The following is an 18008-nucleotide window of genomic DNA, read 5'->3' on the forward strand; positions in this document are numbered from 1 at the left end:
TTATTGTTTCTCTTTAGTGTCCCTTTAACATGAGCAGCTTGCATGATAACATGCTTGCTATGCATGATTTTTACATGTGCAGAGGAAAAGATTAAGCTATAGGTAATAACTTCTTTCAGACAAAGCAAGAGTAAAAGACCTTGTCATCAACATGTGTGGTGAAATGTATGCAAAGCACTTTATGGCCACGAGCTGATGATGATAGCCCCTGCCATCCACAGGAACCCAGTTTTGAGCTTTCAAGTTACAGTAAAACATGAATCTAAAATTAATGAATGATTATTGAATCAAAGCTAGCCAATAATTAGGTATCCAAATGCACTTTCATAAGTTTCAACTGTAATAACATAAATGATGACAATAAGCTTAAAGTTTGCTGAAGCAAACCTATGGTACGGTCCGTTGTTAAAGGAAATACCTAACCAACAATAATATCAATATTACTAAAACATTTCCTGATCTTTATCAAAAAGAAGTGGCTGATACACCCAACTGGACATACATCTGTGAGCAAGAATATACGAACCAAAGTTGCACTGAAAAAAAAAGTTATTCACAATTTCAGACACATAAATTGAAACTGACCAGTGCACTGGAAAGGCACAATGCCAAGTTTGAAGGCAGCCCTCAATTTCAAGTTGCATGTATAGGCAGTAAAAACCAGCGTTTTTATTGTGAAATCCCTGGTCCACATACCTTTGCTAACGGATGGACATTTATGCATAAGGAACTAGTCCACAGGCCTTGACGCCTTATATCAATGACAATCAATAGCAGGATGCTAACTGTGCATTCCCTTTAACATTAGACCATACTGTACATCTGGAATGACCTGGCTCGGCGGTGCAAATGGAGTCCGCTGGTCCCATCTTCCCAATTGGTGGGTTTTCTTCCATGAGTCTGTAACTCCCGTAGTTGCCGAGCAACATGTCGTAAGCGTGTTGGTATCTAATTTACCAGTAAGTGCCTGGCGGCAACACTCGTCTTGCCTCCCGCAGTAGCAGTGGATGCTCGACTATATCACCAAGGCTGTGGTGGACAAGGAGTGCCCAGAGACTGTCACAAATGCTCTACAGGACCAACTTTCGAGGTGGCAACCCACATAAACAACTGAGGACAAGGTCGTGGCACAGGTCAAGACATTCACGCTGCAATGCTTACCTGTCGATCTCCTTTAGCTGAACAGCAGGCTGGGTGTTGAAGGCGTGCTTCTTGAAGTAGACGTCTTGGAAGTAGGAGTTCATGTTCAGCCCTGATGATCCAAAGTGGTAGGTCCGCGAAACGTCTGGCACAATGCATTCACGGCCTTTACGGACGTCTGGCAGGCGCATCCACATGTCCCAGTCCCAAAGCTTCTCGTGTCCGCATGCAAAGTGACAGCATGTGCGCATGAGTAAAAGAAGCTTGAGAAAATCTCCAGCAGTTGCCCTGCCAAGTGAAGGCACTGCTAACAGAATTAAAAAAGCTGCTGCAGTCTGTTCATTATCTATGAAGATGTGACAGCACTTCAGGCAGAGCTGCTGTCTAAAACTTAATTTGGTAAAGTTAATTTCATTGTATTAGGAAAAGAAAGAGAGAGAGATAAAATGTGTTCAAAGTCAGGAGCAGGTTTTTAATTCCTGCCTTCAGCTATCCTTCAACAAAAATGAGCAAAATTTAGAAAAGTAAAGCAAAAAAAATGAAGCTGCAAGTTTGCAGTTATAACTCTACAATAAAAATTTACACCACGCTACTATGTGAACTGCATCGATTGATATATCCAAAGATATACAGTGGGGTTCTCAGAAATGGAGCTAATTTGTCAATATTAGCACAGGTCAGCGTGCACACTCATGAGTATACTGACTTACATGCTTAACGATCATTTCACAGGCATCAGATAACGTGTTAGTCAGCAACAAAGGGTGCAATTGGACGTGAGTATGACCAGGAGAGAATGCCACTTAACGTGAGCACAAACGAAAGTCAGTGACAGTGACTTTGAGTGGACCTGGCATATGAACGTGACTGTTGGCGAGTGGAAGTGGATATGTTAGAGCAAGCATGGGAAGCTGCCGGTAAGTGTGAATGGAAGAGCTATGAATTTGAGCGAGTGAATATAAATGGGCGCAAGTAGGTACAGGAGAAAGTGCCGACGAGTGTGAGTGACTGCATAGGTTGCGAAAATATTGGCGAGTGAGTATTCGTGAGTATTCGCCTATCCCACTGGCCTATGGTGAATAGCATTTAGTATTAATGATGCAGTGATTTCAAGTAGGCCACTGAGCCAGTGAGGTGAATTTCTGTACATTTTCACCCTTGCTGCAAGTGATTGCTCTCTCTCTTTCTTTCTTTTCATTCCCTCCCTTTTTCTCATAAAATCGTGAGTGTGAGTCAACGACGTGAGCCCTGGGTGCACACCTTTTCAGGAGTAGGCCACCTAGGCTCCAGTTCTTCCTTGTACAGGCTACGCTTGAGGATCCATCCAAGACCAGGCATAGTCTCCACTCTGTACAGCTGTGCCGGGTCCTCACTTGTGTGCTCATAACCCTGGAGGCGAGCAAAGACAAAGCATTTCAGGGCTCGGCTTAGAATGCCCGCAGTTGTGCTCATTTGCTGTGAACTTTACCAAAAGCCTCCAGCAGGTTGCCAATTAACTGGTAACTGCTGACTGAAACAATGCAATTAATTCATATTCACGGTACCGCAGTCATGATACCGGGTACATTTGACTCATCTGGAAATAAATTTTCTAGTTACAAAAAATTCAAATATTGGGTCTTGCTGCTGTTTCCTTCATTACTGCTTCAGCAAGTTTGTTTACGTGCCTTTATTTACAAAGACTGTCTAGATACCGTTCCTCTATCATTATTTTTTTACGTTACTGTTTCCATATTTGCACCCATCGGATATTGAATTGCACTGCTGAGATGTATTGCAGTTAAGTACTGTTGTGAGCAAAATAAATAGACCAAACACATTGATTCAGGATCACTACACAAATGGCCAGAATGCCTTACCTGGTCATTCCAAGCAGAAATGCAGTAAATGGAGTCGTCCTCTTCTAGCAGCCTCAGTGTTTGACTAAAGTAGCTAAACAGAAAAGAAAACACAGGGACTTCATTCAGAACATGCGCAACTCAATACTGCTAGTACCGTTCCTTCAAGAATCATAGCCGTGTTATATTACAGGCAGATACTTTTGTCAATAAGCCACCCAGAACCAGAAAACTGTCTGAAACGTACCTGAAGAAGTCTGGCGACACATCCAGATCCTCTTCTATTACAATGGCATACTGAGCATCCTGAAGCAGAGAGGAAAGAAAAATAATCTGAAGTGTTAATGAGGCCTGCCTTACATAAACTACTACAAAACATCATGTGCTCTGCATAACTGCATCAAAAGGCAATGCACAATGCATAAAGCTGCTACAACGAATATCAATGCATTGCCTTTTAACTAAAGTAAATGCTTTATTAGACAGTTTTAGTACAGCACTTTGGTTGTTTATGTAGACGCTCACAAAACGGCTACGTGTTAAATGTGTGTCATCGATGAGACCTTTAGTACAGCATTTTGCATAGTGAATGAATGGCCAAGGTCATATGCTGTGGCACTATCTGGTATACAAAAATCGAGGCACTTTTATGGCAACGGCGATGCTACTGTTAGGCCTGGCAGCATCAGAACAGATGGCTCATATCAATAACGATTACAAACTATGACCAATACTTAGTCCTCTAAGAGAGATAATGTTAAGAAGAAGCTTTGGCTCGGGCCCAACTTCGATTCCACCTATTGATATATAGTACATGTAAAAAGCAGACATACTTTTTTAGATAGCCCCTGGACCAATTTCAATGAGATTTGTTGCAGTTTAGAGAGAACATTAAATTCTAGCGACTGTTGGAAGCAGAATTTTTATTTAGGGTTTGAATGTTCCTACAAGAATTGCAAAACAGAAGAACCTCAGTATGACAATTTATTAAATATAACAACGTAAATCGTGTTTCTTGCTAATATCATGCAGCGTGCATGCAACAATTTGCTTATAACATATTAATGGGATATAATGGGCATAATTAGGGTATACCGATGCTGAATGTGACTTCAATGTAACAAGGTTTAACAGTAACTTCAGCACAAGCCAGAGCGCACAGCAACTCATGATTTTGTTTTTCATTTCTTTACTCTACATTCCGGGCGTTCACATTGTGTGGGGGAACCGAATACCCTATCAGTGCTGTTTCTATGCCATCTATGTGTTCACATTCCTCTCGGCTACTTACGGGAAAGAGGTTGAAGGTTGCAGTGAGACTAGCCTTGTAATGTTGAGATATCCGAGCATTCTTCATGCCTATTGGCGTGTGCTGTGAGAACATGGAACACAATAGCATCATGAAAACAGCCCACAACCTAGAATCTGATATATGTACCAAGTGGGCACAAAAGAAAATTGAGTTATCTGCCGGATGCTTCAGAATGTCACTTGCACGGTACATGCATACCTTTAACAGCATTAAAATTAATGTCATCAACAACTCATGTTGCCGTTGAAGGAGTACAGTTGCACATGAAAGGAAAGTTCCGAAGTAAACTGATAAAGTTCTACATAAAATATGCCTATTATTGTTTTAGTGTCATTTCTAGAATATTTATCACTAAATGTTTGTTAAATGATATTATGATTGTCAAACGCACTGCAGCCATCGTCATTGCAACATTGAATGACACCGAAAGTGTTCGTGCTTAGCAGCAAATTCTCAGATAATCAAAACTTGAGGTGCTAGACATTGATTGGCATTTACCCTGCACACCTGGCACGGGCATAATACTGCATAAAATTGCAATTGAAATTGTAATTGTCTGATGAAGTATACTGCATGAACAATGGCAAGGAGAAGAGAACACCCCACTCACCTGTATTCCCCTAATGTTGAACAGCTTCGTGACTTCCAGTGGCTCCTGCAAATGAGTTTTGTGCGCAAATGAAAATGTGAAACTGATGCTGATTCTTTGCATGGATGGCCCACCAGTTAGTAACAGTCTAAAGATTAACAGAATGTAATAAAATCCAGCAAGAACCTCCTAGATGAGCTGTTGGTTGACAGGCTGCTCATGAATGGCTAGTTAGCACTTTTCTAAAACCAAATTTTTGCCATTTAGAAGAAGCGCAAATGATCAACACCAACAGAAAATGACACACACTCAAGATCATCTAAATCGATGAAGATATCACAGCTTTGAATTTGAGCTGTGTAATCCATCAGTACAGATGGAGCACTATGTTTTGTTACACAAGAGTTTAGCAAATTTTTGCCTATTAAATTAAATCACACCCAGTTGCATCAGCAATCAAGTCAAGCTCTGAGCTACATAGACAGATCTGTTTTTTTAATACCGATCAAAATAAAATATGAAAACTGCTTTACATTTCTGGCATGTAACCACAAACCTAGAAAACGTTTTTTTTTTTGCCAGTGTTTTCACCTCAATGCAGCTTCAACATAAGATAAACCAGTCTCCTCTTAGCACTTCTCATACCATGAGAAATCAGCAAAATTTCATCAATAAGATGGCTGTTCTTTCCATGTCACGTTTACCATGGCCATTTACCATGCAATGCAAAACATGCAAAATTCCACCAAACAAAACACTTGTGGTTACCTTGCTTCAAGAAGAACCAACGTGACATTTTTCACGTTATTTTTTTATTTATTTTTGCACTAAATGGAGGTCAGAACCCTTTAAACCCTAAAAAACATAGTAGCCAGTGTCAGAACACCCTCAATAATTTACCACAATACTTGTTCCCACGAACAAGCTTCTGGCAAATGTAGCCACAAGAAACGTACACAGCACCCTTGTTAATTTTTTTTACGAACAACATCATGCCACGCTTTCACGCTACACGACATCATCAAATTTCTCTCTATGTCCCAACATCGCAACAATGGCCATGACGCCAGGTATGGTACTTGGAGACTAACAATAGTATCAAATTCAGGTATCTTGTGTTTCCCACCCCTCATATTTGCCAATTGTCATCTCTTACGCGGGGGAAGCATATGTCATACAACATCGAAAATATGTGTCATTACACCGTTAACAAACTGGAATCCAAAAAAGGAGTCCAGGGTATAGGCAACTTCCTGTGGGCGTGTTTGAACTGATGTCGATTTGAGCTCATCGTGCACTGTACCAGGCACAAATAGTCGCATGTAGGACTGATTAATTGTTATAACAAGAAGGTCAAAGCCTAAACTACATGAGACATGCACAGGAGCGCAGCTGTCTGAGAAATTCTTGACGTTTCAGTTTACAGTGTTTAACACATCACAAGAAGGAAATAGAAGCAAGTTACAAACTGTGCTGTTTTTTCAGTCAAATAATGTTATGGTGAAAAACACGGTGTGAGATAAGCATGGATCATGGCCATACCTCAAAGTACCCATCAATAAATACTGTGATCATTCTGGGATTCACCCCATGAGCTGACAGCAGTGACCGAAGCATCCTGCAATGCAATAAGAGGGCAAATGAGAAAAAAAAAAGAACAAGCCAAATTGCAATGTTCTATAACACTCATGTGAGCATGAGAAACATGCCTGAAAGCAGAGTTGCTAGGTACCCAAAGTCAGAAAGCAGTCATAAACTGTCCAAAAGTAGCCCATAACGTAGCCAAGAAAGTAACTGAACTGCAACTAAACAATTGGGTCAGACACTCATACTCTGTGCCAATAATTTAGGTGGTGATGTGCCCGTCGACAGTCCAGAAACTAAGGCATCAACGTTAGCTTTTTAATGTGAATGTTACAGAGTAGCACATGGTGTTTGGCTTTTATAATGCGAAGCATGACTGTTTGTATGTTTGTTCATTACTTTATTCATTCTTTTGCTTGTTTATTCATTTGTTTATTAACCTTATTACTGTTTACGAAAAATATAATATTACTAGCTACTTTATAGGCGTACTGAAGTGCTAGAGCTCACTTTTAAATGCAGCCAAGAGGCAAACAAGCATTACAGCACTAGCCAACACTTCTGTCGATGAGAGGCTCCTGCAGTAGCCGATTTGGTGCAAAGTGGCCAAACAGAGAAACCGTAGCTGCTTCAGAGTAGAGCTTTACAAGGATGTTACTGACCTGTACAAGTAGTGGGGCCTATTACTGGCAACGATGGCCACTGGTACGTCCTTTACCCTGTTGTTGGGGACCTGGACACAGCAGGAGGTAACAGTCAGTGAGATAAAAGAAGAAAAAAAAAGAAAGGCACGAAGTAGTGCAAAGGTAAACAGTTGAAATTCTGCCCATAATACAAAGCACTGAAGGTGGTGCAATGTAAACTTCTTGCAAAGTGCTTTGAGAGTCCTGCTACAGACGCTAGAGATCCTGACAGACATCAATATGACTAGGGGGTGAGACCGCCAGCCCTCACTGTAAAACGCTTTCAGCTGTTGTTCACATCAGGCTTACATTTCACATGCAAAATATTCACTTTGAGAATGCTTGGAGTTTCAGTTCTCTGGCTTTTGCATTTGCAGGTGAGCTGAGAGCCCATTGTTTTGATGCATTCAACTACAATGAAGACAAACACATCAGTCACGATGGTTAGTTATTCTGACCACATCTTTACAGTCACATTCACTTTTGCAACACAACTAATCAAGAAATGTGGCCTTTTACCCCACTTGCTACTTCTGTCACACAACCAGCCAGTCATATGATACTAGGACCAATGTTCTGCTGTCATGAATGGCTAGAAATAGACCGATGACCGTAGGCATGCACAAAACAACAGTACTAGACACAACATGAACAGCCACTGCCAGTGGAATTCCTTATTGTGGCAGTACTGCAGTTGTAATGTGTACAGCATTAAATCAAGCAACCGCTCAACACACCCATATCATTGTGCAAACCATACCTGTAGTAGTCATGTTCGCCAGCAGAGTAAAAGATTACACTTTTTGATTAATTGTGTCGCAAAAGTGAATATGACTGTTAAGATGCAATCAGAATAGCTAACCATCATGTCAGCAGAGCATGTAGTGACTACATGAGCACATAGCTTGCACTGCAGCATGTTGTCAGCTGCTGAGCTGGGTGATGGCAGCATTGCCGCGACAGGAAACAACTTGAAGCAGGTGCATACGTGCTCACCACACCGGCAGACTACATTGCATATGATGCGATCAGCTACTTTACATGAAAACACTGGTGAAACTCTAAAATCTTCAATGAGAACAAGAACCAGCCTCAGCACTGTCCCAACATTGATTTCGCAGCAGACTGCTTCCTTTGTTCACACTTATGTGCACTGAGATTACAATTCTTGCCAATGTCATCCCACATCAGCATATAAATTGAAATGCAAACAAAAAACTATTCAGAACATCTAATATATCTAACTACACGTGACTGCGATGAGCAATCGCTTCGCAGCAATTTTCTTGGCACAAGAGAGTCTCGAATCTATGCTTTAGCACCTGAATTTAGCCAGCCTTACAACCACAGGTGAACGTTGAAATGTAACAAGCTCTTGTCACGATTGCATCTGAATTCACGCTGATAGTACAAGGGGGACAAATGTATAAGGCAGAAGCTGATTCATCTCCAAGAGTGTGTCTTGTTTTTGAGCAGACTAGAGAAAGTTAATACAGCAGGACACGTCATTAAGCAAGCATCAGCTAATGAAGTTCAAGCTCGCACTTTTGCAGTAATTTCTATTCAATTAAAGGCCAAGTCCATGCACTATTGGATGTTGCATTTGAATTATGCAGTCACGAAGCTCAACACTTCTTTGTAAACAAACTTAAAAGTGCATGCACCTGTGCATATATACTGCGGTCTCCTGCAGGCAAACCTGCAGCTACTACCTCACAAACAATCGCTATTTATTTCATCCACACTCAGTGAATCGGTGCTGCCACACTCCAGGAATTTGAAAGGATGTCACTCATAATAAAACATTTCTGAAGAAATTGTGCAGTAAAATAGATCATTATTGGTGCGTGTGAGAGCTTCCCCAATAATCTCAGTGACATCACTGCTAGTTCGCCCATAATGGTGCTACACAGAGCAATTTCGATTTATATTCACTGCTACGTATTTCGTATTTTTAAGTAATGCTATACAATAGAAATAAGACATGGCAAACCAAACAGGGAGAGTTACAAGAAATAGAATACAGACGTTTGTCCAAGATGTAAAAAAAACTCTTGGACGTGCCCTTTAAAGAGCACTGAGTAAGTGTTCTTTTTCGTAACAGACCACGCTGTAATTGATACACGATAATTACTTGTATAAACTCTGCATGTCTGCCAGTGTGCTTACAGGTTCTGGTGAAAACGTCAGAGGGGCCGGGTCGGCACAACTGCAAACACTGCCATAGCCCTCGATGTGGTTGCAGAAGGCCCGGCGACGATGGTTTTCCTCGTTATCGGGCCAGTCACACTCACTCTCTGCAAGACAAAAGGTTCACTCTCAGGAACAAAGGGACTTGAAGTGGTCAGCAGTGGCTGAACAATGACACTCGGTCTCAGACTCAGCCTCAGTTTTCAGACTTGAGGTGCTTCAGTACTCGAGATGCCTCGAGAAGCCTTCGTCTCAAGGCAACCTTTGACAGGGGCACTTGTCTTCATCAGGGCAACAACCCTAGTACTTACTTCCTGTTTTATAAGAAAATTGTCCACCAAGCTGACGATGCAAAGATGTTTTGATTTTTTTTGTCACTCCTTGTTTTTTGGAAGAACATGCAGTACACCCTTTTCTCAACTCTCAACTCCCTCCAGCAAGCTATTTATCACAACAAATTGCTTATTTTGAACAGTTCAACTTCTCTCCTCATCTAGCCTTCAAATTACCCTGTGCACCTACTTATATTATTCTCCTCTGCCACTAGTGAAAAAAAAAAACGGGAGGGGGGGGGGGGTGTTAGTGAGCTATAGAAGATTGCCAGGGAAAGCAGTTGTCCTGACTGACAGAGACAAGCTCTCTTGACGAAACATTGGTTCCAGACTGAGGTTTCCTCTCTTGGTTCAGTCATTCCATGTGGTTGAAGAATATAAAGAATGCTTATAAAAAGAAAACATGTTGCATCACTAAGCTCTTTAAATGCCACAGAAAGCAAACAGGGCAAACAATGTAGGTATTTAGATTGTCCTTGTGACCTCACAACCTTTCATTCAAGTGGCAGAAATAACTGTAGCTGAAAAGGCTGCAAAATTACTTTGTGATACAAGTTGGGCGCAGCGAATTAAGTCTCCCATAGCTCCACTTTTAGGTGCTACTACCTGTTGTGCTTCCTTTCATGCCAAAATGTACCATAATTAACTTATTTGGTTATCTACGGTTGACTACAATTCACTAATCATAAATGGGACATGTTACATCACAGGAGCTTGTACTTATTTTCACAGCAGTGGCAGCAACTCTGTTTTTATGTTAACATCTTTTCTTGCTTATGGACATAAAGCTCCAGTCTTGTAAGAAGTGATGCTTCGAATACCTTTGGGCACTAGTTTATAACTTGAGCTTGACCTAATATTTGCCTCTAGTACAGCATACATGCTAAGAGAACGGAAACCCTTCCACTTCCAGTATAGCAGAGGGCGATTAAATTTTTTGATAAGGTTAGAAAATTTGCAGGCGTACTAAGGAGTCAGCTGGCACAAGGCCGGGGTAACTAAAGAGTGATTTGTTAACAGGCTTGGGGGTCTTCGTTCCCTGTAGTAGACCTCTAATAGACTCAGGACGGTGATTATAATTACAATGGTATTGATAAATTCACGTTATACTGCCTTTTGTTTCCTGCTGATGCCGAGGACCTGGAACAACACAGTCACCTTGCTAAAGCCAAAACATTCTCACCTTCGACAGGAACCAGAGGAACCTCGACCTTGAGCAGAACTGGGGCACCCCAGCTGTTGAACTCGGGGCTCTTGCTGTATGTCTCGCCATACATCTTTCCTGGAACCAGCATTTGAAAAGTTTCACGATTGACAGAAAGTGTAAACAAAGCTTTGTATTGAAAAAAGAAAACATGATAATTTTTGCAGCTATAAGATGCAACTAATGTATAATGCCCCAGAAACAACTTCAGGCAGGTATGGCTGAGGCCATTCTGTTTAAACTGAGAGTTCCTATTTCGCCAACAGTTATGCAACTAGCACAGTTGAACTTTCATATAACAAACACAGATATAACGAATTATTGGATATAAAAAATTTTCCCCCATGTTAGCATGCGCGCTTATAACAAATTTCGGATATAATGTAGTTCTTTTATTCTTGGAGTCAACTTTCTTATAACGAGGTTCAACTTATAGTGTAGCTGCATGCGCCCTGACCTAAGCATCTTACTGCAAGAATTGATGCCACACCTCAAGCGACCATTCAAGTGAATATAGAGATCATTCCTGGCAAGAATATACTGTGTTTTCCCACATCTAAAGACAACAGACCAGCACGCTACTTTCCAGGCACCAGATGAACCTGAAAAACAAGTATTAAGGCAGCAATCTGGGCACACACCTCCTTTCTGCGTTACCATCCCCCACATGTCCCTCCAGCTGATGACATGTGACTTCTTGCTTCCCAGTCGTTTCAGCAGGTCCCTTGCCGGCTGCTTCATTTGGAAGGTTCCTTCATCCTGACCAGAGAGGTCCACACATAGACTTTAGATCAACTATACATGACTACACTGGAAAGCCAGGTTATGCAATATATATATATATAAAGTGTGAGCACATTGGTTTATAGCCCATCAGATCTTTCTGCAATTTGATTATCAGTTATTTGCATTTAACTATACATTACTCTTGGCCCAGAGGCATAGTAAAAGAGGTAGTGAGTACAAACTGAGGTGGCATTAAAGAGAACAAATTAATAATGAAAATTCCCAGCGCTATATGATTGACAATGCATAGATTTGTGCCACAAAAAATTAGAATACCTCAACCTAAAGCACAAAAAAGGAACAAAGATGGCAAACAGAAATCTAAGGCTCTTGCCACTGAAAGAAACTATTAAAAAAATATATCTCCAGCAGAAACGTAGCTCTTTGTCAGCGGTGTCCACCTGAACTGAGAAATAAATGGGCACAGATAAAAACATTCACAGCATACATGCTCTGCTTTTCATGGAGCTGAATTATTTCCAACAGGCAGTACATTCTTTCGGGCAGCTTTGTTTCGCCTGGCCATGCAAACATTTCAGGTCACACCGTTCTACTCACCTTGATGCTGAAGATGAGCACCCGTCCATCAGAGACCATGTTGAGAAAGAGGGCCATTGCTTCATCTTCATGAGGTGAATATGTGTCAAACATTCGTTGTGCCATGACACTTCCCTGAAATGGCGAGGTCACTGGTGTCATCATGTGTGGCTCACGGACAAGATGGCATTACATACACGCTTACAATGAAGATATTTCTACGAACTTTCAACAAACGTGGGTGTTGTGCATCGAGAACGCAGGATCAGATGGAAAAAGAGAAACATTTATTGAGATGCTCGCGGTTACAAAACCCCAGACTGCCTATGGGAAGCAGGCTCCACAAGAGACGTTACATCACTTTCGGCTTACATTATCTGGGGAGAGTGGTGTCCCACGAAAATGCGGCTATATATACGTGACTGGAAGTTGCAGGATTACATATTTCCCAGCCGTGTTCTGACATGAACATTGAAAGCCCATAAGGTGCATCCTTCACACCAACTATGTTAAACACGTACACAATGCCATGGCTATATGTATCGAATTTGGGCGCCCAATGATGAGTATCACGTGAAGTAAAGGCTTTGGATTGGCATTTGTTGGCTCGACTGCCACACTATGTATCTAGCTATACCAGTTTCATATCTTTTGATGACTTTGCCTCCCGCTTTCTTGTAGGTCGAATCTTGATAGAAAAAATTGACAAATATAATGAAGTAAATATAAAAATTATCAGCTGATGGTATCAGCATGTCATGAACATACTATGCTTTAGCAAACATACCTTCATGTAAAATGCAGTTGCATTAAAATAAATTTTGACTGTATTCACACTATAGCCATAAAGTTTGATAGAGAATTTAGATTCCACTGATTTAATTTTGCAAGAGAATACAAAATCAAAATGTGCTTTGATCTCACATAGTACCCTTTTGCACAGCAGTTTGATAAACTTGTGGTAACGCTTCTTTTTGTAGTGACCCCTAATCATGTCAACAGAGTGTCAGTGTTCGCAAGGAAGAACACGAGAGAAAATGTAACAAAAATGGCAAGGTTTCCTTTAAAGCTTTGAACCCAGACACCTCATATTGAAAGCCAACTGTTGTTCTATGTCAGCACCATGTTGTTTTGGTGGTGGGGTGGGCTATTTCCATACATTTAATTTACTTTTTCATCTAAACATAAAGAGACATTACAATTGCTGTGTCCAGACATGTTATAAGTATATGGAAATTTGCATACATGCCACGTGTATGGAAGGAATACAAAAGAAAGCAGTCTGGTTTATCTACAACGAATTCTCACAATCCAACTGTCCTTCTGAAGTAATGAATTCCAACAGCATATATGCACTTAAAACATGTTGAGAACCATTCAGAATTGAAATCCTCTCTTTACTCCTCAACAAGAAACTTGCCATCACCCCATCACCATATCTTTCACCCTTACACATCAGACCAACAAGAAACTGTCAGCTCAACTTGCTAACCCCTTATTTTACCATAACTGGCACTTATAAGTATTGTCATGTTCCACGCACCATATCCGATCGGAACAAACTAATCCAGACATATCCTTAGTCACTGTCATTACCCACTCCAAACTTCCATTCTTGCAGAATTGTCACACCTCAGTTATCGTATCGCTGTTATTACACTAACCAAGAGTCAAGTGCTATTGTTGCTATATTGCATTGCATTATGTCTGTAATTCTGAGTTGCCCTCCTGCTTGGAGCCCCCAAGAGTATGCACTATGTAATACAAATAAATAATGCCGAGAGGGAGGGGATGAGCTCATCACAGCTATCACAGTAAAGAAGTAGAGAAAGAGAAATAGTCAAATATCACAAACATTTCATCTGATGCACTGCATACGTGATATAGGCCATATGAACTCATAAGAGTGAAAGAAAGAAAATGCAATAAGAAGTGGAAAACACTGGTAAGTAATGCCTGAAAACATTATATTAAACCAAACTCACTGCAAAATGCTACCTGTATGTGAAATTTGAGCACAAACGAGCCAGCAGCTTAGCAGAATAAAGAATTGTATATACATGGCAGTTTTATCTATGTAACAGTGAGCATTCACCCCCTTGCACATTCCTGCATCGTTCATTTCTTTAAATCAAATAACATTACACAGGCATGACTGTCATGAACTCCAAACTATAGTATATGTATTGTTCAAGCAGTTTTTACTTACCGTTGCCTGATTGAGAACAAGGACATGGATGCCACGACCTTTGTTGTCTTCCGAGTCGTCCAGTATCTTATAAATATAGCAATAAAGAAAAAGACAGGGTAAGCAAACGAAGAAAAAGAATGTAGAGCTCTAATTTGGAGCATATGTCAAATTAAGTGTCACGTGATTTACTACACTCCTGTTTTTGTTGCACTTGGCTTAAATCTCACATTTCAAGCTGAGCTGCAGAGACCCTTACATGCATTAAACAGCACAAAGGACTCGTATGAAAGTATTGGTAGCATTGCCACGGCAAACCTGTCAATGGTGAAAAAAGAAGTTGCTGCAAAATAAACTACAAATCTGTATCACAATGAGTTAAACAGCTGCGTTCAGTTATTGAAAAGTGAAGCAATTCCAGTTATCATAAGATGTACAGCCTTTAGAACACTGCAGCTTCATTTCAATTAATGTTGCATACAAAAAAAGAAAGGAATGCTAAAGCACAAGAAATCAATGTAAGTACTAAATATAAAACAGAAATAACTCAGTCAACCACCAAAAGATTGAACGACAAGTTAAATTCAGGGGGAAAAAGATAACGTAATTTACATATGTGTAACTCATGGAGCAGTTGTTACTGCGAGTTTACATGTGAGTTCACATCTGTGAATTCTTCAGCAAGTTTGCATCTGGCTGCACTACCTACCGTGGTTCCATCGACAGTGACGGACACCTTAGACTGGCTCGAGACCACTTCGATCGTGAGTGTCTTCGGCAGGCTTTCTTGTAGACGCAGAGTATTGTGCCGACCTTCCTGGGATGGTGAGTCCTCTTGGAGCTTTCGGCTCGTGTCCATGATGAACATCACGTTGATCACCACGGTGACAGAGAGAATCGCCAGCAACAGGTACTGCGTGAGCCAAACACAAGCGCAGCTGCTTTAAGCAAGCTAACCTAGAGTAAATGTGGCACAACAATATTTCATGTTAGTGGGATCAAGGTCCCACTGTTGACTGGCCACTTACAGGGATATCACTTTCAGTGGGCTTCCATTGTCTAAGCCAATGGTTGCGACAAAATGAATGCCGCACCTTCTATCGATGATGAGCAAAACGAGAACAAGCTAAAAGCGGGAGCCAACGTTTCGAGAAGTGGACTTGTCACTTGTCGAAACGTTGGCTTCCGCTTTTACCTAGTTCTCATTTTGCTCACCGTCCTGAATTTATTTCCATCTCCTGCCTTCTCTATATTTTCTGTAACCTTCTATTAACATTATTTTCATGTTGCATAGTACAGAAGTGAACAGGCAAAATATCTGCCGATTCAGTCAAGTACCATGCTGGATGTCACGTTACGCTAATGTGAAAGCATCACTGAAATTGATCGAGTAAAAATACGGCCTCAGGCATGGCATATCTAATAATGCATAAAGATATACCTAGTGAGCCTGCGTAGAAACAACACGGTTACTTCTCCTAATCAGTAGCTTAAGTGCACGCCTCAGGTTGTTGTATTCAGAACCCCGCTACAAACAACCTTCTTTATACAGCGACGCTTCCTTCGTGAACTCTCCCAGAGTTTCATTACCGTGCCTGCTGGGTGCTGCTGCTGTCTTGCAAAATAACTCGCACTTATTTTTTTTTAATTAATTATGTGCCTGGTGGGGGGTGAAACGTTGGTCACCCAGTACAGCACCCCGATTCCCTTACCCATTAGGCAACAATCACACGTATACTTCTATCGCGCCAATGCCAGCTAGCGCTTTCAGGCGTAGTACAGGTGCGCAAGAGCGCATGCGCCAGTTCGAGCCTTTTACGCCAACAACACAGGGATGAAATAGGTGAATTTATTTCATCTGATCAACGGCTTCACGAAAGCTTCTCTTCACGCAGATTACAAAATGTGTATTGGGTCTGCATTTTTTTTTTTGCTTTTGTTGTTAAAAACTAGGTTTCGCCGCCAAGCAATCAAGCAATGAAGAAAAGACAGCTTTACAGATTAGCACCAACCTCGCAAGCACGCTTCTCCACACAGCTCTGAGGCAACGTGGTGCAACAGAACCCAGGACATAAACCGTGGTCACAGCTTTGTCTATGCCCGTAGCCGGATTAGGGACGAGCAAGGTGCAAATTGTGTACGGAATAAATTAATGTTTACGGGCAAACCCAACTTCTGGCATAGGTGTTTAGTCGTAATAATATAATAATATAGTAAATTCGTCGAATTCTTTTTTTTTTAATCTGAATAAGTCAGCTCCACTCATGTTTGTTCCGAAGAGTGTTAATGTGGCACTTTTTCAACCGGTATTCAAAGGAGCACTTTCGCTCGAGCCCGATCGCATTCGAATTTCTCCATCGCGATCGAGGCAAGCTGAGGAAGGGATCGAGCCAATCGTGATCCAGAATTTCGACCCGCGTCGGGCTCGATCGCAATCGAAAGTGCCTCGTCTGTCGCGCGGTGCACATACAGCTTCACTGTCCTTGACGTAGCTTTTATTTATTACTTTTCCCCCGTTCGATAGCTCTCCGTACCGTAAGTTCCCGCCGCTCTACACAACACGCAACACCGCTTCACAAGTTGCAGAGCAAGCTGCAAGCGGACGTCACGTGACGAAAAGAGACAGCTGCTGCCCTCGCGCGGAGGGAACAAACACGCTTCCGCATGCGTAGACACGCAATCTGCACTAAGCCCGCCCGCCCCTGTTCTTGAACATCCGAAACAGGATATACGCGGGCTCGCGGAACCACTTTCCAACTCGATGCGCCCGCTCAGCTGCGCGGCTGATTAATTGAAAGTCTGCGTGGCCTCCCCTCCCCTCCGCCCCTACGCCCTCCGCGCCAGGCCACGTCAGGCCCGCGCTCCCCATCGTGCGGTACGCGCTCGCCGACGACCGAGGCTTCCCGAAGCTTAGAAAACGAGAAAAATAAAAAAAATGCAAAGAAAGAAGTATGGAACTGCAGATCCAACGCGCCTGTTGGGAATACATATGTGAGGCGAACCTTTCTTCAAGCGTGTGATTAAAGGTCCTACATCAATAAACGCGATACGCACGCTTGTATTCCCCGTCATCCTATGCGGCGTGTAATGTAATGCAATGTTTATGTTATCCAGGTGCCTCACACGTCACGACATTAATGCCAAATGCCATATCCAATGTCGAGTTAATGAGCAAGAAGCAAGGAGTTAAAATTTCGTTTTCCGTGGGGGAAAAGAAAACGAAAGATATTATCATCGCTTACCTCCCGTGACGCGTTATCTTTATTTGTTTCTCCGTTTGATATATTTTTATGTTCACTCACTATACACCGTTCACGAGCTATGGCGAAATAGAAGCAGCAGCGGTATCACGAGGCCGAAGCCTATACGCTTGTCGAGGGGATTTAAGAATGAAAGGGAGAACGGCGAGGATATGCGCTTATGCCGAGGGAGGCGCGACGCGCAACATACAGTGGCAAGGTTGACCGTTTAGTTGGCCCGTTCCAATCCTGAGTACACGCGTGGACCTTAACGGAAACTGGAGCACGTGCTCTCGCCACGTGACGCAGGCGAGAGCACGTTCGTCACGTGGCCGCTCGGCAAGACAGCCGTAGCCACGACCAGCAAACGCAGAGAGAGAGAGTTC

General features: G+C 42.0%; 1 protein-coding gene across 6 annotated transcripts in view; it reads right to left on the minus strand.

The window, feature by feature from the left end:
- The window catches only part of LOC139049464 (protein O-linked-mannose beta-1,2-N-acetylglucosaminyltransferase 1-like), a 533721-nt gene that overhangs the window by 7106 nt on the left and 508607 nt on the right, over positions 1 to 18008 (minus strand). For all 6 annotated transcript variants that reach the window (XM_070524938.1, XM_070524940.1, XM_070524941.1 and 3 more), the window contains 14 exons: positions 15093 to 15296; positions 14405 to 14470; positions 12217 to 12330; positions 11514 to 11631; positions 10852 to 10950; positions 9316 to 9443; positions 7126 to 7196; positions 6422 to 6497; positions 4901 to 4945; positions 4270 to 4350; positions 3226 to 3284; positions 3000 to 3072; positions 2401 to 2529; positions 1162 to 1352 (listed from right to left, as the gene is read on the minus strand). In XM_070524938.1, the coding sequence (XP_070381039.1) occupies positions 1162 to 1352; positions 2401 to 2529; positions 3000 to 3072; positions 3226 to 3284; positions 4270 to 4350; positions 4901 to 4945; positions 6422 to 6497; positions 7126 to 7196; positions 9316 to 9443; positions 10852 to 10950; positions 11514 to 11631; positions 12217 to 12330; positions 14405 to 14470; positions 15093 to 15296 (1454 nt within the window). The remainder of the gene's footprint in view (positions 1 to 1161; positions 1353 to 2400; positions 2530 to 2999; positions 3073 to 3225; positions 3285 to 4269; positions 4351 to 4900; positions 4946 to 6421; positions 6498 to 7125; positions 7197 to 9315; positions 9444 to 10851; positions 10951 to 11513; positions 11632 to 12216; positions 12331 to 14404; positions 14471 to 15092; positions 15297 to 18008) is intronic.

The sequence above is a fragment of the Dermacentor albipictus genome, chromosome 9 (assembly GCF_038994185.2).
Source record: "Dermacentor albipictus isolate Rhodes 1998 colony chromosome 9, USDA_Dalb.pri_finalv2, whole genome shotgun sequence".
NCBI lineage: Eukaryota > Metazoa > Arthropoda > Arachnida > Ixodida > Ixodidae > Dermacentor > Dermacentor albipictus.